At 47.1% G+C, this 26,833-nt stretch overlaps 1 protein-coding gene across 2 annotated transcripts; it reads left to right on the top strand.

Annotated features, from left to right (window-relative positions):
* Positions 1-7,327: 7,327 nt before the first annotated feature.
* On the top strand, positions 7,328-26,257 carry SPINT1 (serine peptidase inhibitor, Kunitz type 1). 2 transcript variants are annotated; one of them, XM_058027008.1, is made up of 11 exons: positions 7,328-7,434; positions 7,614-8,086; positions 15,984-16,135; positions 17,535-17,673; positions 18,775-18,945; positions 19,623-19,649; positions 20,569-20,694; positions 21,585-21,635; positions 22,432-22,602; positions 23,261-23,317; positions 24,349-26,257. In XM_058027008.1, the coding sequence occupies exons 2-11, from the start codon at positions 7,657-7,659 to the stop codon at positions 24,543-24,545; spliced, it is 1,521 nt and encodes a 506-aa protein (XP_057882991.1). In that variant the 5' UTR covers positions 7,328-7,434; positions 7,614-7,656; the 3' UTR covers positions 24,546-26,257. The 2 variants fall into 2 exon arrangements, with proteins under 2 accessions (XP_057882991.1, XP_057882992.1); XM_058027009.1 differs by lacking the exons at positions 21,585-21,635; positions 22,432-22,602; positions 23,261-23,317.
* The last annotated feature ends 576 nt before the right edge of the window (positions 26,258-26,833 follow it).

Here is a 26,833-nt window from a genome sequence, read left to right as displayed (position 1 = left end):
GCAGCATGAGGCAGTCTGCAGAGGGGCTGGTCTCTCAAAAGTTTGCTCAGTCTCCCTGGCACAGCTCTGTCCCCATCCCCAGAGGGATGGTGGTACAGCCAGCCAGCAAAATCTTGTACACAGGGTAGTAGAAAAAAGAGTAGGGACATTACAGCCCTTTTCATCCTTAATGTCAGCAAAAAAAAAAAAAAAAAAAAATTAAAATTAAAATATTTTAAAACCCTTTTCAGACTGGAAATTCTGCAATTTGCTTTCACATACGTGAAGAATAAAGTGTTAAATTATACCTGAAACTGATATTATCTCCTCTGTTTCTCTGACAGCCTAAAATTTCTGTCCAGAAGACAACTGTTAGCTATTTAATTTTAGCAGCTTTGCCCATTTTTCCTTACTGCTTGGCTGTATCCCTGCTCTAATTCCACTCCTAAAACTTTCTTATTTAGATCAAAGTTACACAGAAAAATCTGTGTTGAGAGGCTTGTAGCACACTTAGTGAGTGCAAATTCTTCAGAGATTCTTAACTAGTGGAAACCTTGTAAATCCCATTGAACAACTTATAATACCTTTACAACTATTGACTTTTCAAAGGTTAATATGGCCTAAAATGGGCAGATATTCACAAAGTAAGTCCGGACCAAAGGACACACATTCAGGTGACAAATTCTTGTTTCCAAACACAAGTGCTCTATTTTGGTGTTCAAGGATTGACATATTTGAAGGGGGGAAAGAGGGGGAAACTGTACTTCTTTGGTCCCAAGAATCTCCAGAGAGGCTGGCATTAAGACCAGCAAAAGAGGACCAGACTTAAAGGAGAAGCTACTTGTTATCTCTAAGTCACTCCAAATGTCTGCAGCGGCTGAAGGGCCGGCGGGGCAGCCCCTTTCTTCCATCTCCTGTGCTAACTCTGGTGCTCTTGAGCAGTTTAGTAAATCTCTACATGAAAGGTAGGGTTTGCCCTGTTAATATTCTGCCAGCATGGTTGAATTTATGAAGCAGAGGATCCAGAACTCACAGGGGAGCTGTGAAAATGAGGAGAAAGGGAACATAACCTGCTCTAGTGGCTCTTCAAATAGCTTGAACTGCTGTTAAGTTGTAACCTCACTGGAGCTGAGATGCCACATCTGAAAAGGTCCACAGGCCTGTTCACTGACTAACAGACTCACCCCAGGACCTGTACTCCATCAGAACAGTAACAAACAAGGGGCACAAGCCCTCCTGCTGCTCCCTCAGTGCCACCCTGCAGCTGAACAAGACGTTTGGAGGATGATGTCAGGGGCCCTCTCAGGAAAGCTGCAGGCCAAAATGAGCCAGATCACAGGATGTTCATCATACTGCTTGGGCTTATTTCAGCTTAGTCATGAATTTGTTGTAATAAGAAGGTGGCAATATAGAAACACATGTTTACTGATAAAGTAGGCTTCCTCCAGTAATAAAATGTTTTAATCTATGATTAAAGCAAGAAGAAGCAAAACCAGTGCAAGACCAGTAGGTGTGGCAGAAGTTCCTGCAGGAACAGGACTGGATGCCTCATTCAAGGTAGGGGATATTGTCCCCTTGAATGAGGCAGCATCTCCTACAGGTGCCACCTGCCAGTGTTGGTAAATGCCAGCTGCCACCAAAACAAATGCAGGTCCAAGACTTCCTTCATAGTGCCACACCCCATCCTGTCCTTTGCTTGCATACAGCAGACTCACGGGCCAAAGGGACAAAAAGACATTCACCATTTTATTTGGACAGAATCTCAGAGATGTCAGGCATGGCTAGGAGATGGAATCTCATTTTCAGCCTAGTTATTTCTCCCTATGGCCTCAGGCATACAACCTGGAACAAAATTTCTGGAGTGAACACACATACTTGGGCAACAAAGTCATCTAATCAGACAATCTGTTTTTTCAAAAGAGCTGTGCACATGTAAGCTCCAATGGACCTCCTGCCACAGCTGCTTGTGATCATCTTCTCTGCAAATCTGCACATCATTTATGTTGCTGAATAAAGGGAGCTTAAACATGACCAACATATTTGAATTGTTAGACTGAAAGAAGCACTATGCCTCAGTTTCCATGTGCGTGACCTGGGGTTGCTGATCCTCCAGCCCTACCCTAAAAGTGCAGTGCCTCTGAAAGGAGGGGAGGATTCAGTACTGTGGAGTTGGACTTTTATGGCTGTCTGTGGTGCCAGAGAGGGCCACCAAACCCAGCTCAGCATAGGCATCACAGTACCAAACAGCTGTGACATTGATCCAGGCTGCAGAGCATCCAAGGGCATGAGTCAGATCCAGTTACACTCCTCTGCTCTTGAAGCTAATAATCTCCATCCCACACCTGTGACCTAACCTGGTGCTTCTCTTTCTTCCTGCGCTGATGACTCTGGTGTGTGCTTAATAATTCAGAGGGGGCCCAGCTCATCTTTCCACAGAACCAGGTTGGCCCCTTTCCCTTGAGTCCCAGCCGAGTGAAGAACATTTCCCTTCAATACAGCAGAAGGCACTCTCCACCTGCTTTAGAAAATAATCACTTTCCCTGTGGTTGCAAGTGTGATAGTTAACACAAATTAAACCAGAGAAGCCAGCAGAGGTGACTGTATCAATACTACAGTGACACCACAAGGTAGAGAGGTTCTGTTCCTTCCTGGGAACAGGAATAGGCACAGAAAAAATGTTGTGCAATAAGACAGTGTAACCAGGACTGGAGATTTAAAAAATCCAGCCCTAGGTGAGCAAGCCCAGTACACCCAGCACCTTGATGTCCAAAAAGTCTGCATCATTGCCCTAGAGTTCTAGCAAGTAGAGGGAGAATGCATCATCTCTCACCCTCAGCTTCTGGAGATGTAGGGAAGCAGAAAGGAATATCCAGCTCATAAAGTCCCCAGCTTCCCCTGAGAAGCACTGCCACCTTCCCATCAGCACAAGCTGAGAAGCCAGGTGTCAGTAATCAGCCTTATTCCTTTCTCCTGACAGGCTCACCTTTCACAAGGCACTGAAAGGGCACTGAGAAGGAATAATGACAAGTGCCAGAGGAAAACATTTCCCAATTTGACTGATTGACCCAAATTGCACTCTTTGGCACTGAGAATAGAGAGGTCTCAGCAATAAAGAGGTCAGGTAAGCTGGCCTGCCCACCTGCCCTTCCTCTGGCCTCAGTCACCAGCAGTCCAGTGAAGCATAAAGGCTGATGTCTCATCAGCAGCTCAGAAGGGTAAATGAGAAATAGTTGCACCTACTCCTTTGGCACACCAATTTTCCTTGTCTGTGTCCATCCACAGACTGGCTGGAGGTAGCAGGTTGAGTAAGCATCTCCACTGAGGAAGAAGGCCCCCTTCCCCTTGAATACCTAGTGAAGCTGACAGCATGAATTAGATGCCAAAATAATTGTTTGGAGATCTTTGAAAACCTGCCCATGTTGTTTGTTTCTATCCCTCTTGTTTGTTGCTCTCCCTCATTACTGCTGTTTCCCTAGAGGAAAAGGTCTGAGACACTGATAGCAAAACTGGCATGTGTTACTTGGCTTCATGTAACACAGAAGTTTCAGCAAGTCTTTGAATGGTGGACTTGGAGACAATAAAAGCACAATTCAAACTGAATAGTTGAAGGGGATCTTAATTGTTTTCCAGCCTGCTTTCAACATTTTAGGCTTGCAGAGGTGGTACAGCTCTTGCACCAATAAGTTTATTATGACCCAGTCCTCTTGAAAGGGTACATTCCATTTGCAGGGACTGTACTGCTCAGACCTGCAGGGAAAATGCCATCTACAAGCAGAGGGGAGAGCAGACTTTCCCACAAGGCACTGGCAGCTGGCCTGAAGGTGTGGAAAAAAGATTTCTGGTGATGCAGTTGCTGTAGGAAGTAATGGAAGAGAGTCTATAGGGAACCCTATGGCTGATCCTGTTCCGCCCACTGGTGCAATGAAGAACAAACCAAGTTGTCTGTGAGAACTTCAGTGGGAAATGCAAGTTTCTTCTAGTTCCTGCAAATTGAAGGGGTTTTGCTTCACATTTTCATACCTACGTCCCTGTAAAAGCCTAGCACATAAAAATGCAAATACTTTCTTGGTGTGACCAGTCTAGACACTATTTCCACCTCTTCCTTTCCCATTGCTCCTGCCTTTAAGGGTTTATCTTGGCCAACAACATTAAAATAAAAACCAGTGGCACAAAACCGTAGACAAGAACATCCCCAAAGAAACAATATAGCCTCATTGTAACTCCCTTCCCCAAAGCTACCTCGATGCAATGGGAACGGCTCTCAGGAGGACTCAGCAAGCTGTCATCCTTTCTCCTGCTTTGTTCCACAGGACCAGTGGTTAGTCATAGCCTGATGAGATCCCTTCCTGTCTCCTTCCTTTGCCACATCTTTGTGCCATCCCTTGCATCCGGGTCTCACCCCTAAACCACACCAGGAGCTTTAACCTGAGGCAAATACAACAAAACAAGCAAGCAAACCTGTCTCCCAAGTTTTAATTACACGTGGAGCAGTTCCCAGGTAAAACACAGCAGAATGGATTCACCTGCAGTAGCTGGTAGGACAAGCTGCTGTGAGGAAGTCATTGCAGATGATGATGCCATGGAGCTGGGCTGCACAGCGGGGCAAAGGGGAACCTGAATCAAGCCTTCCTTATTTTTCTGCCTGTTGGAGTCACTTCCTCCTGGAAGGTGAGCATCCAGCTGCCAAAGGCGCTGTGGTCTGAAGAGTAATCACAGAGAAAGAAGGCAGGTGATAGAGGCTCCTGCACTGCATTTGTTACAAGGCATGCATGTCTAAGACCTCTTTTAATCTTAGTCAAATATTAAACTATGGTGTGATTTACCCCCCTGAGTCATTGTCGGAATAGTTCTTTCCAGACTGAGAGCAGACACTTTAAAGTCAGACAAAAGTTAACAATGACTCACTGTTTCAGGACCCCTTTAAAACACTCCCGAGTTATAAAATCACACACCCTACTTTCCCTTCATGCTAACATGAGTAATACATGTCTCAGCTGAAGCCATGGGAATTTATTAATTTTGCAGAAGATGAGGTCTGTAATGGGATTTTGAGATTAGGAGAGCTAAAATGGAATTACTGAGTTGGAAGAAAAGGTGTTGCCACAGAGAGGGGCTCCTAGTAGAAGTCCTTGATCTTGGGCCCTATCTCAAGTAAAATTTTAATTACTGAATTCCTCCAGAATAAACTGGGCATATTTAGAAACTGTGCTACTGTTACTGAATACACTGAATAAAACTAAGTATGAAGTGACTGTAAAGACAGTCAGGGTGAACAGCAGAAAACCTTGCAGCAGAATTTAGCTCAGCCTTCTGCCAAAAGCCAATAAAAACACCTATTCTAAAGGCTAGGCTTCATCCTCTTATGAAGAGACTTTCACAAATATTTTTTTTAAAGTGGGGGGAGACATTAGAGATGCCAATGAATCCTCACAGTTCTGTGTTTGTAGGAATTACATTACTCCTGTATTGTTTGGCACAAGCAGAAGAGACATCATGTCCTTCAGGTTTGCAGGAAATCTGTGACAGATTTTGTCACACAACACTACTGCTGAGGCAGATTAAATTATTGTCAGTGAGACAAAAATACCAAACTGCAGTGTTTAGGCACAATTCTGCCAGTGGAGATACCCAAACACAGTCACTGGTTTGCCATGGGGCCAACTGCTCCCTGCTCCTCTGCCAGAGAACTGCACGGAGCCTTACCTGGCTCCACTCTGAAGGCTTTGAATATTTATCCAGGAAAAATCTATTTCAGGTTAAACACAAGAGAGAGTTCCCAGCAGAGCATCTCAGGCAGTGCAGAACAGAAGGAGGAGACAACCTTGTTGCCATTTTTGTTTCTTCTGCACCTATTGAGATGTTCAAATACAACAAAACAAGCAAGATCAGCTCCCCCTTTACCGCTTGCATGGTCTGCAAGCAGGTCCAAAAGGTCTGGTTTGTAAATGCAGTGGGAGACACCCATGCTTCTGACAAAGGCTCATAAAGCCAACGAGGAAAGAAAACATCTCCTTTCTCTGCAGATATTCATGTTTTCTCTATCAATTTTCAAGGTTTATTTTATACTTTACCACTGCCAGATCAAAGCAATTCCTTTTTCCTAACAGATGCCAGTACTATACAAATGTCAACATCAGGTGCCATAGAAAGTCATTAGAGGTAAGGAAAAATTATATTCCCACAACATTATCCTCCTGTCATGCTTGTGACAGCCAGGAGGCAGAAAACACGTCTCTAAGGCCTCCCAAGAAATCCTGTGAGGATTCCTGAAATCCTGGATCAGAGTTACAAAAAGAAACAGCAAGAATTGAAATGCTGGACACCAGAGTGGTCTCACAAACCACAAAGCCAACTGTGATACATAGCTGCTGCTCACCACTTCTTTCTGAAGACATACCATGGAATGCCATCTCAGATTTGCTGTTGTTATTTTAAGTGATGAAGTATTTCATTATAAATAATGTCCAAGCAAATTGCCAACACTCCCAGCCTTCCTAAGGACAATGACAGAGGGATAAGAGCAGTTTGCCCAGGGGTTTTAGGACTGTTTACACATAGAGGGGTGGATGACACAGGTGAATGTGTTGAACAGAGGAATTTGATCATGGATCTGCAAGTAAAAGCATGAAGGGGGAAATTAAATATATGGACAGGCAGCCTTTGCATTCGTGTGGCCCCAAAGAGCACCGTCCTTCAAGGCAAGGACACTACAAACGGACCATGGCTAACCTGTACGAGACTGAGGAGAACAATGAAGGGCTGCTCATGAGTGCAGGGGTGATTATTTTAGATTTTCACTGCTGGGGTAGCAGGGGTCCTGCCATTCAGGCAGCCTCCAGGTACGATCCCAAGGGCTTTCGCTGTAAAAACCAAAAATACTGTGTCCCAAGAGCAGGGAATTCATGATTTCGGGATGCCTGCGCTGAGCACAAAACCTCTTGCAGCAGCAGCGGCGGCGGTGAGCACTGCAGGCAGGGCTGCAAGGCGGACTCATTTGGGCTACCGAGACAAGGGCTAATGGTGCCGGTGACCACGCCGAGCACAAGGGCGACTGCCACAGGACACAGATCGTCTGCTTCTCGGCTTTCAGTCCCTCTGGAGCATCCTTAGCACGGGGATGCAGCTAGCCCCCAGCAGGCGGGATGCTCCTCGGCAGCGGCTGCGCTCGCACCTGCGGCAGCGAGAGAAGCCAGCTCGGCTCCGCTCCAAGGGGAGTAGAAGATCGTATCAGCTTGCCTCTCCTCCCCTTCCTCTTACGCAATTCAGCATGCGAGGGAGTGACTTGATTTTTTTTTTTTTTTTTCACTCTCTCAGGGAGTTGGTTTTCACTTCCTGTGCTCGCCGAGCCTTTGTCTCGGCTGGGCGCAGCTGAAGGCGCACCTGAGGGGCGAAGGCACGGCGGGGCGGCGGGGACAGCCCGCTCCCTCCCGCAGCAGCTGAGCGGAGAGCGCCCAGGTGGGGCTGAGAGCGCACGGCTGCGCTCAGGGACGGGCACAGGGGACAGCCCGGCTGCCTCGGGGCGAGCCGGGATCCGGAGCGCAGCCTCGGCCGAGCTCCGGCTCCCCCTCGCCCCGGGTGGTCATGCACCCGAACGCTGTCCCTCTTAGCTTCATATGTCTTCTCCTTCCCTTTAGGAAAGGACTGAAGTCTTAAGTCAGTGAGAATCGGGGCGCCAAGATGGCCAGAAGGAGTCCGGGTCCGTGGTTTGTGCCCTGGGTCTGCCTGGTGCTGGCGCTGCGCTTGGGCGAAGGGCAGAAGGAAAAACCCTTCGGTGAGATGTGCCTGGAGGACTTCACGGCAGGGCTGCCGGACTGGGTGCTGGACACAGACGCCTCCGTGCAGAATGGAGCCACCTTCTTGTCGTCCCCCATGGTGCACAGGAGCAGGGACTGCATGCGAGCCTGCTGCAAGGACCCCGCTTGTAACCTGGCTCTCGTGGAGCAGGGCCCGCGCTCGGAGGAAGACCGCATCCAGGGCTGCTTCCTCCTCAATTGCCTCTATGAGAAGGCTTTCGTTTGCAGGTTTGCCAGGAAGATCGGCTTTCTCAACTTCTTGAAGAAGGACGTGTACGATTCCTACCTGGCAATGCAGAATCACAGACCTAGTGGTAAGGTGCCCGTAATGGATCCCTGCAAGCCGGGTCTGGAAGAGTATTAATGGTCACTGGGTGCCAGCTCCTCCGGCCATCATATGGGCATTAATGGTCACTGGTGCCAGCTCCTCCGGCCATCCTATGGGCATTAATGGTGCCAGCTCCTCCGGCCATCCTATGAGCATTAATGGTCACTGGGTGCCAGCTCCTCCGGCCATCCTATGAGCATTAATGGTCACTGGTGCCAGCTCCTCCGGCCATCCTATGAGCATTAATGGTCACTGGTGCCAGCTCCTCCGGCCATCCTATGGGCATTAATGGTGCCAGCTCCTCCGGCCATCCTATGAGCATTAATGGTCACTGGTGCCAGCTCCTCAGGCCATCCTATGAGCATTAATGGTGCCAGCTCCTCCGGCCATCCTATGAGCATTAATGGTCACTGGTGCCAGCTCCTCAGGCCATCCTATGAGCATTAATGGTGCCAGCTCCTCCGGCCATCCTATGAGCATTAATGGTCGCTTGGTGCCAGCTCCTCCGGCCATCCTATGGGCATTAATGGTGCCACCTCCTCCGGCCATCCTATGAGCATTAATGGTCACTGGTGCCAGCTCCTCCGGCCATCCTATGAGCAGCAGTGCTGCCAAACACTCGGGGTAGGGTGATGCTAAAGATGGTGTTTCTGTGTTTTCTTCTGCCACAAAGGTTTTTCCCAAACCCCAATGCTCATTTTTAAGATCTGTGCCTCAGTTTACTTGTTAGTAAATGAATAAGGAATCTATCTTTAACCTGTTTGAAGCAGGTGGAGTGTGTGATTAACCAGTGAGAGATTTTGCTACTTGGCAATGTAGAGAAAAAGGTGTTATTTTTCTTCTCCCTTCCCTTGGGCCTTTGAGGTTGGAAAGTGAAATCTTCTAAAAAGCTACACATCACCAGGTTTTAAAGGGCTGCATTAATCTCTTAATTGCTTAGGGGCTGAAGGCAGGATGCAATCCACTTCCCTTTATTTAACAGCAGCCTGGATGGTGAGGTGCGTCTGTACTTCTCTGCTTGTTGGGGCTGTTTCTGCTTGTTGCTGCTGGGAGAGGAGCAGCTGGTCGTAACATTTCCCCTTTGGAGGTGGGTTTCTCTTCTGCAATCCGTTTCCCTGCTCTAAAAGATTGCACCTGGACACAAGGTGGAAAAGGAACTAATCTGAAGCTGGTCACCTGCCATCTCCAAAGAATTGCAGTGTGCTCAGAAACACTAAAACCACAGCAGCTTCTCCTTTTGCCTCCTTCTGTTTTGGTTGAAGAGTAAGAAGGCTGACATGTTTCTAGCCTGGCTGGAGCTTTGGCAACCAGTTTATCATTTGTTGGTCCCTGGGCAGGGCTGTTCGGGATATCTCTATGGGTAATCCTCCTCACACCCCCTCCCAGCCCACCTGTGGGAAGGAAAGGATCTGTGAAGATGGCAAGGGGAGCATCCAGGTGGGTGCAAGGGCTTGGTGATATGAGCTGAATAGATCTTTGATCTTCTGCTGGGAAGTGCCAGCCTGAGGCCTCGTGGGTGCTGGAAGTGGGAAATGGCCCCAAGCTCCACAATGACCACTTCTCTATCCTGAGTAGCAGTGTGAGGCTTTGGAGCAGGGCACAACTTCTCTGAAGCGGCCCTTGGGTGTTGCTGGTTTGAACAGCAGTGTGGCAGTGTTGGTCCTCCTGATCCTCTGCTCATGGCTTCCTACTGGATTTTAGGGCTTTTTGTCAGGGGTCTGACTGTTTCAGTAGTTCCCCCACATCTCTGTTCCAGGCTTAAAATCCTTTTCACAGGAGCTGCAGTTAGGGAGGAACTGAATGCCACATCACCAAGACTGGAGGTGGCATGCTGGCAGCTATCTAAACTCCTATATGCTTTGCTGTAGGAGGAAAAGGGAATGCATCATCTCTCGTACATCCTGATTTCACAAGATTAGATTAAAATACAATGAACTCTTGAGCAATTCAGCCTCTTTACCTCTGTGGAGCAGTGCCTCATACAAGAAGACTGCAAGGCCCTTGTCCCTTGGCTGGTCCCAGGACCTGGCATTCCGTGTGTGCAGATCTTTAGAAAGTGTCCCAGGGTCACTGACCTCTCTGTGTGACCAGCAGTGACATGTTTGCTAAAATATGGCACCGAGCTGCAGCACCCCAGATCCTCCCCTGGTGCTCCTTTCACCGATCCTGGCATGGCTGTGGTGGAGCAGGAAGACCCGGGAGGGTTTATCAGTGAGAGGTGAAAAGCACTCCAGAAATGCAGTTTGGGTGCCTCTCCTTACTCACATGGGGCTTGTGCCTCGGGCTGCTGTGGGTGTAGGAAGGGCTTGGTCTCTTCTAGAGCTGCCTTTGTCTTTCAGAGGGTGCTGGGTGCCAGGCAGATCTCCAGCTGTAGTGACAGACACTGGGCACTCACCGCTGTTATTTGGGTCAGGCTGCAATGTTCGTGCTGGGCTTTTATTGGAAATGTGTTTCCCTCCTCTCTGAATATTTTAGGCATTGTCTTTGATACCAAAAGCTTTTTGAATAACTTTGAATGACACTGGAGGGCTAGCAGGGGAAAGAGACCAAGGGAGTTATGTTACTGGATAAATAACTTAGTCCTCCTCCCTACAGGATGTCCATTTTGATTCAGATATAAAGCAAAAAAATCCAGAGCAAAACCCCAAGCCCTTCCAGCCATGATGCTGGAATTGGGTGCATGCAGGACCTGTCTGGACAGGAAGGTGGATGCCTGGCTGTCAGTGAGGGGGAAGAGGGGAAGGGCACACTGGGGCAGGTGCAGGAGCCTCTGGGCACTGAGTGTGTCTGCCTGGCAGCATAAGGGAGCTCTACAGCATTTTTGCTTCTGGGCCTTTTAGGGATGCCTGAAGAGGCCGGGTGAAACAAGCGTTAAAGGAAGCTGGTTTTGGCATGTCAGGGCTTCCTCCCAAAATCTTGGCCCAGGTTTTGGACTGGAGACAGAACTGTGTTGTTTTCCTGCTGTTGCACTGTATCACTGCTAAAACACGAAGTTTTGTGACTACTCTGTATCCCAGGTTACTATCAGCCCCCTGATTCTGGCCCTAAGGGTCCGCAGGAAGCTTATCTGCTGCTTTATCATGCATTCCTTTCCTGTGTGCCTGCTGTCAGGTGTCCTGGGAGCCTTTACCTGTATCACTCTTTCAACACCCTCTGCAATGATAAGAATTAAATGCATGTTTTTTCTAGTGAATAATGAAATAACCAGTGAGTGATTCCAGTGGGTGATATTAAACAAAAAAGTCACAGGTTATAAGACCCACACTACTGCTGCTATTACAGGGAGCAGACCTGTTGAATTAAGAGGTTTATATATGTTTAGGAGGAGACTAGGTAACACTTGAAAGAGAACACACAGCTGGGGGCTGCTGAATGGACAAATTTAATCTTGGAGTGTTTCTGGAGCCTGATGGAAGTAGCTGGAAGAGCATATTCTTGCAGTGCTCTTGCTTCTGTTCAGAAATCCACAATGATGGATGGCAAGTGAACACAGGGACAGGGGAACCTGTTCTAACCCACTCTTGCCACTCTTACATTGTTATGACTTCAGAAAAACCTGTGGGTACAGTCAACAATGAATACAGCTGAAATCTGGATTCTGCACATCTTCTGAATGTATTTTCAGTGTTTTGCAGAGCAGGAGTTTCTGAGTTCTTCACAAGCTGGTGACGACAGCTTGGCACTGTCTCTTGCCTGTTTCAGCTAACATACAGCCTGAAGTCTCTGATGTTATTGTTAAAAGGCACAATCTTCTTAAGTGATTCCTGAGCCTGAACTTTGGTGCGAGTTTTCTGCCTGGCTCATCCGGGAGGGGCAGGCTCACCATGCACTTTATTGGTTATAATGGAGCCCAGTGTTTAAGTAACTAGCCCAGCTTATTCTGGTCTAGGCAAACCAGTTTTGGGTGTGAAACTGGAAAATGACCTTCCTGAACCTTTGTCCATTTCTTGAACTGAACCTTTTGTGGTTGTTTTGAAATGCTCAGTGGCACTCTCCTACTCCTGTTGAATCCAAGGCTTGTGAGTGGGAGACAGAAAGAACCACGGGGCTCTGATCAGATATGTCTGCTCCTGCCTCACCATGGAGGGAGATTCGCAGGCTAAAACTTTGATAATGCAATTCAGAAGGAGAGCTCCCCAAGAGTAAAGCTCATCCCTCCTCAAATGTTTGGTCCTATGCTGGTTTCCATTCTGTGGACAACTAAAATGAGCAGCAGTGGCATCACAGCTGGGGCTGGGACTGGTCCCCTTTGGGGGATGCTCTTGAGCCCTGAGCCAGCTGCTCATCCTTAAGCTCAGGCCAGCGGATGGGAATTTGCACAGTCAGTACCCACAGCACAGGTTCAGAGGCTCATGTGTACTGGAAGGGTCCTGGAAGACCAGCTGGTCCAGCTCCCTGCTCAGAGTGGCTGATGAAGGCCTTCCACTCCACTTGCTGTGAAATGAGTGAGTGTTTGTCATGCAGCATTTACTGAAGTGGCTACATCATGTCCTGTCTCCAGAGCTCCAGTCTCCTCAAAGAGCCTGGAGGCACAAACCAATCTTCACTGAAATAGCATAAATACCTGTGGGAGAGTCTTTCCCTCTGCCTGCCAAAGCAGATAGGAGTGGTTTCCCACACTCTGAGGAAGGATGAAGGGAACCTAGTGACAGCAGCATCTTATGTTATTCTGAAAATATAATCCATTCAGTCATACTGTATTGTTTTAGAGAGGTTAAGTTGATCTGCTCTGTGCACCACTTACAAACCACTACAAAAACCACTAGAAACTAATGCTGAGAGCTGCTTGGCTGTGCGTGACTTGTTAGAAAACTGTATGGCTTTAATTTATCATGACTGTATTTGCTGCCCAGCCAGTATGAAGCCCTAAAGAGCCTGAATTTCTCTTTCTCCAGGCGCTGCATTGCGTTGCCTTGTTCCCTTTTCTCTCTTTCCACCTCAGGCAAATTAATACTGTGGCAGAAGTGTCATCCTTCATTACCTCTGCCCATGGAAATGGAGAGTTTTCTAGTGTGGATGGCTGTTCACTTTTGAATGAGCTCCCTGGAAGCAATGCAGCAGCAGTTTAACATTTGTGGGAAGAGCCACACTGCTGCCCACCTTCTTTTGCAGCAGACAGGTTCTGCTGGCTTCTGACACTTGAAATCTCCAAGGTCCTGTGTCTCATGGATGCTGGAATTTGGGTGGCCTCATTTTTGCTCCTGTCTCTGCTCCTGGCCCGGTCAGTGGCTTGAGCAGTGGCTTTTGTCCCTGGTGCAAACCACACTTGTCTCGTTTGCAAGTTGCTCCTGCAAAGCAGGAGTCAACAGAGAGCTGTAAGGGCCCCTCAGTCACCATGAGAAAGCTTTCCTTCTCTTTCTAGTGACAACCTCAAATCATTCTGAGGTATTTTTAAGCATTGCTTTGTAGTCTCAGCTACTCAGGGTGTATCTGCATGAGCTCTGGAATGGAGGAAATCTGGTTTTAGGTAGATCTCAAGGGCATAAGCTAATATCTGAATTCCAGAAGAGAAAAACCTCCAAACTGTGAGCTTTGCAAATACATTCTGCCATGGGATCTCAATGGTGCCTGCATAGTAAGGTCCCTAGTGGAGTCTCTCCCCCACTTAGATGCTTATTTTTGAAGCCCTTGTAGAAATTAATGTCCTTTAAATTCCAGTTCCCCCCTCACTTTTGGTTCAAGTTAACTCATTTGAGGTGAAGCCAGACAAGCCACTGACTGCATGAGCTTTTAAACAAGAAATTTTTTAAAAAGTAAAAACCAGCGTCTCAGGCATGAGTAGAGCATGAGTAATAAAACTTTTTTAAGCAATTTGGAGTCCCTCTGTCATGCTTTCCTCTGGAATCATAAAGAAAAGCTACATCCCCTACTAATGTGTTATATAAACGGGAGAGGAAATTGTTGCTGACAATGTGACTCCAGGAGTATGTTTGACAGTAAAAAGCACGCCACAGACAGCATCATAAAGCTTTAACCTCCCTGCTAATTACAGAGTTTTACAGCAGAAACTTTCCATGGTCGAAAGAGCATTATAGCAAAGGTTACTTTCATTTTTCCTACAGACTTTCAGAGCAAAACAGTGGAATCTCTGTTGTATGAGCAGTTTGCTGATACTCACTGTGGGTCAGTCAGCACTTGGTTCTGAAGCTCAGGTGGAAAATAGCCACGTTGCCAGGGAAGGCTTCATGCAGTCAGTGTGGCACAAATACTCCAAAGTCACTGAACTTTCAGACATCCTAAGGAGAAAAGAGATAGACTTGAAAAACAGGTCCTTAAATTCTAGTGAGCATTACTCCTTGGCAGTCACCAAAATAAAGAAATACTCTTGACTCTTCTTCTGGGTGTGAAGAGAGTCAGTAAATTTGGCTAATCAGAGATGGGAACTGGAGAAGTTGCTGACCCATTGAATAGAACTGAGCTTTTACTTGATCATGCAACCCACAATGCAAAGTAGCTGGATGTTTGGCCTGCAATTTTTTGTTTTAAGTGTATGAGCTTACGTATGTCAAGGAAAAAACATGATTTGGAGTCACGAGTTAAGGATCAGCCCCTGTGTTGTTGAAAAACTGGTCTTTTCCTTGTGCAATTGCACCCACCTACTGGGCTCACCCTGCAGGACAGTGGCAGGGAGTAGGCTGCCTTTCTCCCTGCCGGGCTCCTGGTGTTTGCCTAGCAGGAATGGCAGGAATGTGACCCCTTTCCAGAGCTTGCAGTGGTGTGTACAAGGTGACAAAAGAGCTAAGTGGTCTGTTTTAATGTCAGGTTTGTTTGTACATATGCCTTGTATTAAATGTCCCTTCAGTAGACTGCAGCAAGAGTCAGCAGCTGGGATCTGAATCCAGACACACAGAATTCAAACAGGAAATTAGGAGCAAGTCTGCATCAGTGAAAATAATCAGCTAATGGAGTAATTTTCTAAGGGGTTTGGCCACTAATCCTCTCCTTCAGTCACAGTCGATAGAACAGTGTAATGGCAGAGTGATTTCTATCTAGCTTACGAGTGATGGTTTGTGCCTTTACAAAAGACTCAGGCTCAGCTGGAACTCTGAGTCTTGGACTTGGTACAGGTGCTACCAGGTGGAGTTTTATGGGCTGAGCAATGCACAAAGCCTGCAATCAGAGACGTTCAGGCCAGAAGGAACTATGAGTCAGGCTCACCAGTGTCATTGTATAGCCTGTTCTTGCTGGCATGGGCAGGGATCAATTTACATCTCTTTTACTTACAGTCTGGAAAAACATTTAATAGATTGTGGAAGTTGCTGGTAAGATAATCTGTGGAACAGTACAAAAATAACAATCTCATGAATGGTTTTTTGTGCTGTTTTGAAAGCGTGTATGTCAGAGAGTGGGGTGGAAGATGAGCTGGAAGAGAAATATTTCCCATCCAAGTCCCACATTGTATAGCTCTGGCTAAATACACTAATGGAGTGCTTAGAGATAGTGGGAGGAATGATGGGAGTCAGTTCCACATTCTTCACCACCCACATGAGGCCATCTTGCCAAGTGAAGGGCAGGCATTGCTCTGTGCTCTTCTGTGAGGATGTGGTCCCACTCTCAGGGGCACAACGGCTGCAGCCACAGGGCCACCCCTTTTATGGTGGTTCCTGGGGACAGAAGTGCCCAGGGAGCCAGCTGGCTCAAAGAGACTGCCATAGTGGGTTGTGGACTCATTAAATTAGTGAGAGCACTAATAACAGTACTGATTGCCTGTTGGTTGCTCAGGCTACAAGGGGCACAGCTGTATAAAAATGTTTTCCTTTTAGCAGTCAAAGTCTGGATTGATTTAGCCTGGAAGAATCCCCTTCCCTTGTCTTCCTGTAATGGAGACAAGGATTGGACCCTTCAGCCTCTTACCCAAGCCTTGTTCTACATTTCTTCTGCAGATGACCACCCTCCAATAGCCCGTGCTGTCAAGGACATGCGGGTACAGCCAGGGGAGCCAGTGATGCTGAGAGGCACAGAGAGCACAGATGACCATGGGATAGTCAGCTATGAATGGAAGCAGATCCTTGGCGACCCCTCTGCGGAGATGAAGGTAGGGAGCTGCAGGGAATAAGCAGCTTGCTCATGGCACCTGTGTTCTGCACTAGGTTGGTCAGTCAGAGCCCTGACTTAAAGGTCACCTTAAAGCTTGACTTAAAGTTCACCTTGTTCTTCCCTCTTCAAGCCAGTCCATGCAGGAGCCTGTTCCCAAAAACTATGGAGCGGTCCTTGCGGTTGCCCTCCCTGTCTCACACACTATTTAGAAGTGTCATTTTTGGCCTCATTAGGTCTCAGGCTCCCTGCACAGGATGCTGTCACAAGCTACCCTGAGCAACACCTGACCTGCCTGAGTGGGAGCAGCTGAGAGGGCAGAGCTTCCATGCAGGAGCTGCCTCTGGTCCCAAGATCCCGTAGTTAAGTGAAGGGCCTTCTCTTAGTTTTACTCTGTCCACTTCAGTTGATTTCCTCTTCTGTCTCTGAACAATCTGGTCTCGGGCTCTGCTTCTGTTCTCTTGGGGCTTTTCCTGGACTTTGCCTCTCTTTAAATTGTTTTCTTCCTCCTATTTTATCTTGAGCTGGAGCAGAGATCCAAGATCTCTGGGGTGTGCACGCTGCCTATTTGCTAGATGTTAAAAGTGAATTGTGGCTTTAGAAGGGCAAATTATTTATTTTAAACTTCTGTGAAATGCTCTGGAAAGCAGTGGAGTTGATGTGGAGTTCTTGCAGCACCTTTTGGAAGAATTAGCTAACGAGTACATCAGGCCCTCAACTGATATTGGACATCAGCAGTGATGAACTCTAAAGTGCCAAGGGGTCTGTGTAATCCAGCAAGTGCTCCTTCCCTTTTCCCTTTGCCCTAGCCCAACCAAGGCAACTCCCTTGGAGGGGGGGAGGTCCCCTAATATTACGCTGTTTTAAACTACATAAAAATTATATATGGCAAGGCTGTGTTCTTTTGAAACCTAATCAAAACTAGAGATAGCATGGAAATGAATGTCCAATTCTGTTGTAAATATAGAAGAAAAGTTTGTGTCAATAATATTGTAGCTTTCTCTTCTGACAAAATAATTAAATACAGCTACCTTATTCCCTATGTACTAAGTAAATGATTCATAATAGGTTTTGAATTTTAAAAAGGTAAGTAAAAACTACAAGTATTTCTGTTCTCTCAAAAGAGTTTTATTTTCCCTTGTGCTTTCACAATGCCCCAAACCATGAAGTATCTGATTCTGCTTGTGGTACTTGGTATCTCTCTATTGCAGTTGGATACCAGTCCATGGGTTTGGGGGGATTGTCTAGTCCTGAGACATTTTTCATGCCAGACACCTGCTTGAAGGTTTCCATCCAAGTTCCTTTTTCCCTAATACAGGAACATGGACCTTGCATGGCTTCAGTCGCTTCTTTCTTAGATGTAGTTTTCTCCTACATAAGCCTTTCTTTTGCATTCTCAGAAGCATGAAGAAGATCAGGTAGAAATCTCCAACCTCCAGGTGGGGACTTACGTCTTCCAGCTCACTGTCACGGACACGGCACAGCAGCAAGACTTCACCAACATCACCATCGTGGTGCTGAGCTCTGAGCAGACAGAAGGTGAGCCTGAGCCCACACATATCTACCTGCAGTCCTCGAGCCTGGGTGCTGCTCTGGCATTACTGGTGCTCTTCTCAGAGGGGTGCATGGGAGAAGAGCACAACCAAGAGCCTGGACTTGCATGTCAGCTTTTCCCAGTAATAGCCTGCACTAGTAGTGCAAGGTCTCTGCATTCTTAGTGATCTATTTTGGAGCTTTCATGGACCCTTGCAGGAGATGGTGCCTGCAATAACCCCATCTGCTCTGCCTGTCATTGCTCTCTGCTGGGTGACACCAGAGTGGATGAAGCTTGGGGTGCAACTGAGGTTGCAGAACAGGAGAATGTGAAAGGTCTTGTTGACTCTGGGTTTTGCTGTGAAGGCCCTTAGCTTGCAGGGTAGGTGGAGTCATCTGCAGGACATCCAGTGTATCCCTGGATTTATTTATTTTTTCTTTAATAGCTTTATTTAATGATGAAAATGTTTAGCATTACAAGTGTAGTAGGAGTGAGGAGTTCTTGGAGAAATGGTGGACTAGTAGCTAAACAGGGGATGTCTCCTACCTCAGGTACCATAAAAATATAAGAGCAGCCATGTCAAGTGATGCTAAAGGTATGACCAAAGTCCAATACACTGCATTCAACAGTGTGCAGAGGTTGGTACTTTGGAAAGAGTGCAAGAACATTAAATGCTGTCAGTAAATCTCTACTATGCTTGAGTAATCCCCAAGGATTTTGCAGCTGGGAGATGTTTTTGAGCAGAAGATGGTGTCTTTGTGTTGAATAACCATGTATGAATCCCTTTTTGGCCTCATGTAATCTTTGAAAAGCAGCAACCTCCTGAAGCAAGGAGTTTCACAGCTTAACTATGAGCTGTGTGGGGATGCAGCTCTTTTTTTTTTTTATGGATGTAGCACCTTCTAATTACATTTTGTGACCCTCCCTTTCATATAAAAAAATTAATTCCATGATTTCCTACTCTCCTTCTCCATGTTGGTCAAGATTTTATAAACCTTTCAGACATGTCTTTTGGAAGATTTTTGTTTGCCTTCACATATACAAAACAGAAAGTTTTCCAAAGGACTTATCTAACCCAGACCCTTTTGTGCTAACCTTCTTGACAGAGCATTGTTTGACTCCAAAGAAGGTGGGTTGGTGTCGGGGATCTTTTCCACGCTGGTTTTACAACCCGAGCCTTCAGCAGTGTGAGGAGTTCATTTTTGGTGGCTGCAAGCCCAACAAGAATAACTACCTACGGGAAGAGGAGTGCGAACTCGCCTGCAAGAATGTCAGAGGTGAGTCCTTCAAAAATCCAGCATCCCTCTTTCTCACAGGATTGGGATGACCCTAAGGACAAGTACTGCAGCCTCTTGGCTGATACTTAGTTAGAGCCCAGCAAGCAGAGGAGACTGGGCTAATTGTGGATGGGCAGTCATTGCCTTGAGCTGCCAACGTATCTGAGCCAGCTCCTGAAGCCCTGGACAGTGTCCCTGGTATTCCTCTGGCTGCAGAAGCCCTCATCCAATCTTTGTGTTGCATCTGAAGCCTAAATTCAGAGAGCAGGATCGTGCAGCTGGGTGCCAGAAATGAAGTTAATCTCCCTCATTGCCACCCTCAAGCCACTGAGAACAATTCAGTGCTGCTCAGATAAATGGGCTGAGCCTCTGCCAGGCCCATTGCAGTGCACAGCTTAAGAAGGAGGTTAAAGCCTGGGAAAAGAAAGACAATTTGGAAATGGTCTACCTTGTGGTGGGAAGTTCCCCTGTACTCCTCCAGGCCTCACATAGGTACAGCTCATCTGGATCTCTGAGTGGTGGGCATCCATATTTCACCTCTGTAATCCAGGGCCTCCTTGCAGAAAATATGCTCTTCTCATGTGATACATGAAGGCAATATAAAGCTGTTCTTAAGCTGAAAAAATGCTGTGGTAAGTTTATTTTATTTTATTTCATTTTTCCCCTTGTCTCTTCAGGTTCTGTTGGTGGGCGACAACAGCCAGGTGAGTCTCCCATAGGACAGTGTAATCCTACTGCAAGCTTGGGCTGAGTGTCTCATGTCCATTCCTGTGGCTTTTGATTAGGACTCTGTGGAAAGTGAGGCACTGGAGAGTAATTTCTTTAGTAAGCCTTTCACTTTCATGTCATAGGATAATTTAGGTTGGGGATTACCTCTAGAGGTCATCTGATCCAACCCACTACTGAAAGCAGGCCCAGGTTTGAGTCACACTAGGTTGCTCAGCTCTTTATCCAGTTCAGTTTTGGGTATCTCTGAAAAAGGAGATTTTACACTTTGTCTGGTCAAACCATGCCAGTGTTTGATGACCTGCATTATAATTTTTTCCCCTTATATTGGATTGCTTTCCCTTGTTGCAACTCCTGTCTGTTGCTGCTCATCCTACTACTGTGCTCCAAAATGAATGTCTCTTCTACAATCTCTGTGTTCTCCTCATGTGAGGTCTTGTGCTCCAGGCTCTTGCTGAGATTTACTCTAGTATGCCAATGTTTTTTGTCGCTGGGGAGCTGAGAACTGGGCACAGTACTCAGCACTTGAGACCACCTCTAGAGCAAAGAGGCTTGAGGCTTTTGCAGCCCAGTGTGCAGGTTTCAGTTTGGCTTTCCTAATTTAATCCCCCACGCTTGGGCAATGTCTCCATATTCTTCCTGAGTAACTAATTCTTGCTTTCACCTGCTATGTACTTCTTTCTGAGAGGAAACATGGCTGTTTCCAGAGTAATGTTTCTTTTATAAACAGGATTTTTTTTTATTTTTGGGTTTAGGGTGGCATTGAGAAGAGACCTTTACCAGTCTGCCTTGTTTCTTGTTTGCCAGTCCTATCAGCAGCTTTTAAGTCCTTTGTAAAGCATCTGGCAGGGAGAAGCAATGAATTTTAATGAACTCTCTGAACTGTTTCTGATGCAGTATGCAATGGGAACTGTCAGGCCCCCTTCTTCAGATGCAAGGATGGTTGCTGCATTGATGCCTATCTGGAGTGTGATGAAACTCCCGACTGTGCTGATGAATCGGATGAGATGTACTGTGAGCAGTGTAAGTACTTTAAGTTCTGGCTCAGACAACTTTACCATCTGCCCAGGAATGGGTCCAATGTAAGTTACAGGTGCTGAGTCAACACTGTTTGATGTCTTCTGTTCTTAACTCCTGACCCTGCACTATCTCTTTCCACAGTATTACTGTGTGCAGGTTCTGCCATGTCCTGTATCTCTGCTGACTGCAAGAGATGACTTTCCTTCTGTGATGTTTCCTGCCTCTTTAATGGGCTTTGACTCTCTTCTCTGCACCTATCTGTAAGACTTCAGGCCTGCCTTTCTGTCTCCTTTCAATATTTTTCTCACTGAATGACCTTACCTGCTCTCTTAGAGTGGGGAAATGGGGAAGGAAACCATTATTTCTCCAAGTCTGTCCCGTGGCACAGTCCCTTTAATGTCTTCTTACACTAATGTAAATGCACCCTATCTCCTCCCTTCTTCCATCCCTCCTCAGCTCTTCTGAATTCCCATAATCTCTTTCCTATGTGTGGGTATTTGGTTGCCTTTTTAGATTTGCAAGCCTATGATGCATCTCTCTCGCCCTCTCATATATTCTGCACTAGTGCCCTTTTATATTTCTTAAAACCTGGAGTGACACTTTCCATACTTGTTGATGGAAAACCAAAATAAGAGAGCAGCCTTTGTTTTCCTGAGTTTTGTCTCTGTATATGTGAATTGGAAATTGGGAAGAGTTTCTTGTTACTACATTTTATTTTTCCCATGTTCTTCTCATGGCTTTGAGATACATAAGAACATCAAATGATATCTCCCTTCCTCTGGCTCGTGATAGCAAAGGAAGGTGCAGGAAAGCCCTGTCTGCCCATGTCTGCATGGACAGAGGCGTTTCTTTTCAACTGGTGAGAAAAGCAACATGAAATGTTTCCCTTGCAGATGCTCGTGAGTTCAACAGACTGCAGAAAATCAATGTCACACATAGGCAAGGTATGTACCATCCAAGCACCTAGGCTGACCTCTGCCAGCTTTTGGTTTTTTTCTTCAGTTTGTTGTTCCATGGTAAAACTGCTTCCCTCTATAAATCCAAAACCAGGTGTAGCATCTGGATAGTCCCTGTACTGAAAATGAGCAAGGGCCTGTTCTCTCACCTTGAGGGCAGCTGTTGGCAGCAGGCATTGACTCTCCTGCCTAAACTTTTTCCATCCAGGTAGGTCTGATGCATGTTGCTTGCTGGGCACAGTACCTGGCCTGTACACAAGCCTACAGCACAGTTTGCATTTTTTTTTAAACAGTGCCAACCAAAGCAGTGTGGGGGACACAGCAATGTCTGTGCTTGATCCCCTATCTTTGCCTTGTTTATTAAACTGTAGACAGTAGACCTATCACAGGGCTAAAAGAATATATTCCAAGTCACTTAAATGCAGCTGGGTTGTACAGGAGACCTGAGCTGATCTGTGGTTTCTGTGTCCAGGTTCTTCATGTTCCCTTCTGCCTCCCAGGGAGGACAAGTCATTTCCACAGGGGAGTGAATCCAGGGTTTACCATGACTCCTTACTCTCAAGTTCCTTTTTCTGCTTGCTAGTTGGGTATATGGCAGGTGCCAGCTCACCTTTGCATTGCAAATTTGACCAGCTGGCAACTGAGCAGTGGGGACCTGAGAGCCACTGTTCCGGCTATGGATTTCCTCTGCCATGGTGCTTGTGCTCTTTTGTTGTGAGCAGAAAGTTTTGCTGCTCTGGGAAGACACTGCTTGGGCTAAAGCACCTCTGCCTTGCTTTGCCAGGTCACTGTTTGGACTTGCCTGATACTGGACAGTGCACTGAGAGCATCTCCCGCTGGTACTACAACCCCTTCCTGGAGAAATGTGACCCCTTCACCTACGGGGGCTGTGGGGGCAACAGAAACAACTTTGAGCAAGAGGAAGAGTGCATGAAATCATGTTCAGGCATCACAAGTAAGCATTCATAATGAGGGCTGGAGTTTTACTGATCAAGCTGGGAAACCCACTTTGGATTAAGTTCTGTGGTCCCAAAGAGGCAGTGCCTTGGGAGCTTTCAGTCAAAGCTGCTCTGCTGTCAAACCCTGGCCATACCCACAGTATGGTCTGTGGGGGATCTACAGCATCTTTCTGCAGTGCAGCCTGTCATTTCACAGAGCTGGAAAGCATTTTGGGTGCTGATATTGAAGAAGAGACAAAGGAAGATAACAAAACTAGCCAGAGATATATCTGCTTTGAAGAGAATCTAACCTGGTATCTTGGCTCCAGGTCTCCCCAAGTGAGAGGAGAGAAATTGAGAAAATCCTCAATGACACATACTAGCCTGAAGCTTTAAACAAAGCAGGGAAAGGGTTACACTTGGTACATATTGCTTTGGAGGCCAACAGGAAGAATACTGCCAAACTGTACCTGTTAAGAGGCAAGCTGCCTCCCTCAGCTACACAGGGCCTCACAGCCCACCCTGAGGGCTCAGTGCCATGGCTGTCAAGGAGGGATGCTGTGTGCCTTCAGTCACTTCAGAGCACTGGAAATACGCTCCTCAGAAACCTGTCTTATCCCTTGTTCCCAGCCTTCTTTGTAAAACCTTTTTTCTTCCCTCTGTGTTCCAATTCAGAAGCAGATGTCATTGGCCGAAGATGGGAATCATTTGAGTCCCAAACTGCTATGCTAAGTGAGTAACAATTTTCCCAACCAGTCTTTCTTGTTGCTTCTCCTTGTCCTGAAAAATACTTTGTCTTTCCTTGCAAAGAGTAGTCTTCTCTCCCACACCCCTTTTGAGGCTGGGGGAGCAGTGTGGGATTTATGGGATGCTGGCAGTGGCAAGAGCTGCTTCTGTGCATTGTGCAGCTGTGGTCCATTTTTTCCTGTGTCTGTGACTCAGTAGCTCTTACAGAGACTCCTGTTTTCCTTTCCATCAACTTGCGTGAATGTTCCACTGTCCAACATCAAAAAATGGGAAGTAAAACTCTTCCTAAGGACCAGTTTCACATAAGGACTACTAACTTCTACAAGAAAGAAAGCTCAAGTGGATATGTGAATTATATCAAGTGCTAGACTGGGGGGAAATGTGATGACACTATACAACCTCTCTACAGCACTAAAAAAGCCCAATGTTACTGAAATACAAATTCTTTTAAAAATGTCACATGAAGGTTATTGCTCTTAAGTCCTAGAGATTGATTTAATCTTTAAATTCACACTCAAAAGCATCATGTTTGACTGTCTCCACTGATGAGGCAGGGGTTTGCTTGGTTGGAGAAGTGCCCACAGCCCTGCCAAGAGTACTTTCCCACAAACTCAGCCTATCCTCCATAGCTCGCTCCCTCGGTGTTGTCCCAGCCAGGAGCTGCCTTCTGTGACCACCGTTTGGTGGCCTCCCTGTTGAGGTATGGCACAAGGCTGCTGCTGCAGAAGGATTTGATGTTCCTAGGGCTGTCAGAGTCATGGAACAGCCTTTAGAGGGCGTGGTGCATCTGGGAAAGGTTAGGAGCTATCACTAGGGAGCCACAGGCTGGCTGTGACATGCAGCTGCCATCTTCCTTCTCTGCCGGCTGTGCAGTGACCACCACGCTGTTGTGTCGGCTGTTGCCTCTTTGCCGGCACAATTTCTGCAGCAGCTTTTGTGCTTGCCTCATCCTGGCCACTCCTGCTGCGTCGGAGTTTGTGGAGCATCCCTTCTAACGCGTTCTTGTATTCCTGCAGGTGCCTTTGAGGTGGTGATTGCTGTTCTCCTCGGGATCTGCATCATGGTGGTCCTGGTGTTCATTGGCTACTTCTTCCTGAAGAAAAGGAAGAAGAGCAGCCACCGCCGTCAGCCTCCCACTGCTACCAACTCAACCCTCTCCACCACAGAGGACACTGAGCATCTGTTCTACGGCAGTGGCATCAAACCAGTCTGACCTACAGCCTCTCTCTCCAGATCAGCACTGGGGCACTCCCCAAAACTTCTGAGGTTCTGTTTTTAGACACAGGTCTGTGCCTGAAGGACTCATTCTCTGTGAAGACATTTGGAGCATCAGGCCAAGATTTAACTGTGATTTGGCAGTACTAGTATTTGTGATTGTCTAGGCTAAATGGCTGCTCTGCAAAGTGAGGAGCTGGGAGCATTCTGTTGCTCTCTGACATCCATCCATTCCTAACCTCAAACAATCCAGCAAAACTCTGAATTACATCCTTCTTCCTGCTCAAACCTGGGGCACAACTTTGCTCAACTTCCTGAAGGAGTCTGGAACTGGATCTGTGTAGCATTCATGTTGGTGAATGGTGCAAGCTCACCATAGCCAGCAATTTGTTTTCAGTGTCACCTTCTGCCACTCAATTTGTATTTTCCTCCTCTTCAGCAAGGTGCTCTGCCTTTCAGCAGTCTACCTGGTCATGGTACATCCCTTGAGGTCTGTGGGATTCACATAATCATTCAGACCTGATCCAAGGGCTCTCTGACACTCTCTGGCAGTTCCTGTTTTCAACATGGACAGAAACAGAAATACCTGCTTACGTCACTAGGCTTTGTTTTTTAACAGAAAAGCGCACCTAGACATTTTGCTGGCTGGCTGCTGTGTTTTAGTCTCCTGTGTACAGTACATGTTCACCATTTTTCTCTCTGTGAGTTGCCCTGGTTACTTTCCCAGTGAACCCAAAGACATTGAGAAAATATCTATTTATTCTCTCATGAAGTAAACGTCCATACTTTTCCTGCTGATTGTGCAGGAAAGCTGCAGCTCTGATTTCACTGCATGTTCCTCTGAGCACACTGCCTGACCTGAGTCCCTGGCATCTCCCAGAGCACAGGAGTGGGCTGGATACCACCAGCTAATATCCACAGGCTTCCTTACTCCTGCTGGCTTGTCCCTTCTGATGCAAGATGAGCCCAGCCCAGCTCTGGCAGGTCCAAAGCTCATGTCTGGCCGCAAGGCAGCATGTGAAATCCCCTCTTTGCCAATGTCCTGTTCCCAGTCCTGGTCCTATATGTTCCCCTGTACTCCCTTTGCAATGAGATGCTTCTGAGCTTTGTCCTGCATCTGCTGGTCCAGGCTTGTACCTCAGTGAGCTGAGGATTTCTGTTGAGGCAGAAGAAGCTATTTGTGAAGGGCCTGATGTGCTGTCAGCTGTGGGGCTGGCACCAATCCCTAAACTTCAAGTGCCTGCTGCTCTTGGAAAACTGCTGTGAGGAGAGAGGAAACCAGTGTGTGTGTGTGTGTGTGTGTGTGTGTGTATGTATGTAAGGAACATAGCATAAATCTATGTACAGACTTTAATTTAAATGCTTGGGACTCTCAGAGCCAAGGGCAGAGTGGTTCTGGAGTGCTCTGGTGAAGGCATTCCCAGCTCAGGACATGGCTCAGGTCCTCTCAAGTGCAGTGGCAGGAGAGCTGCCTCCTTGGGCTGATGCCTGGGCTGAAAGGAAAGAAACTGCTGCCCAGAGTCTGCTGGCATTCTGACTGCAGGCCTCTCCCCATCACAGGCATCTGCCTCAGCATTCCTGGGTCAGATTCCTCCTTTTTGTGACCTATCTCGTATCATTTCTTCCATCTCTCTGTTTTTCCCACAGCCTATCGTGGCCTATGCAATAAACCTAATGTCTTGATTTATTTTTTGTGTGCTTACTCTGATAATAAAGAGATGTTTGTCTTATCTGGCTTGGGAGTGGTGTCTGAGGAGCGATGGCCCGCAGAGGGTGCAGGTACAGTTCCCATGCCTGCTATCTCACAGCCTTTCATCTGCCCCAGCTTTGGGAACTCAGGAGAGCTGCTGCAGCAGCGGGCCCCTGGCAGCAGTGGGGAGGGCTGCAAGTGGGTGTGCAACATCTGTGGGTACCTGAAGAGGAAACTCCTGCAGGAGGTGTTCTGGGAGAAAGATTATTACCTACTAAGTCACCCAGAGAGCAAGGCAGGGTGTAACCTGAAACTGGGCTCCAGCTGGTCAGACTGGTTTGTGCTTTGGGTCTGAAACCAAAAGCAGACACTATTCTTTAGACAGGAGTTGCTCTAACTGTGTCTTCGGGCCGGTGATCACTCAAGAACTGCCATGTAAAGTCAGCTAAGTGTAACTGGCTAATTGGCAGTGGGTTTGTCCAGCAACCAGGTGGGCCTGCCCTGCTCCTCTGACCCGGCCATCCTGGCTGGGCTCCGAGTGCTGCTTGCAGCAGGAACGCTTCCTGCCCGCACTGCTCTGGGCTCTGGGCTTTGCT

This window comes from Melospiza georgiana, chromosome 6 (genome assembly GCF_028018845.1).
Source record: "Melospiza georgiana isolate bMelGeo1 chromosome 6, bMelGeo1.pri, whole genome shotgun sequence".
Taxonomy (NCBI): domain Eukaryota; kingdom Metazoa; phylum Chordata; class Aves; order Passeriformes; family Passerellidae; genus Melospiza; species Melospiza georgiana.
Note: the sequence above shows the minus strand (reverse complement) of the source record. Positions and strands in the feature narration are given on the sequence as shown.

Coding starts and splice junctions, on each gene's coding strand:
- SPINT1 (XM_058027008.1), top strand. CDS start 7,657: ATGGCCAGAAGGAGTCCGGGTCCGTGGTTTGTGCCCTGGGTCTGCCTG. Junction 22,603..23,260: donor ATCATGTTCAGGCATCACAA/GTAAGCATTCAT, acceptor GTTCCAATTCAG/AAGCAGATGTCATTGGCCGA. Junction 23,318..24,348: donor GTCCCAAACTGCTATGCTAA/GTGAGTAACAAT, acceptor GTATTCCTGCAG/GTGCCTTTGAGGTGGTGATT.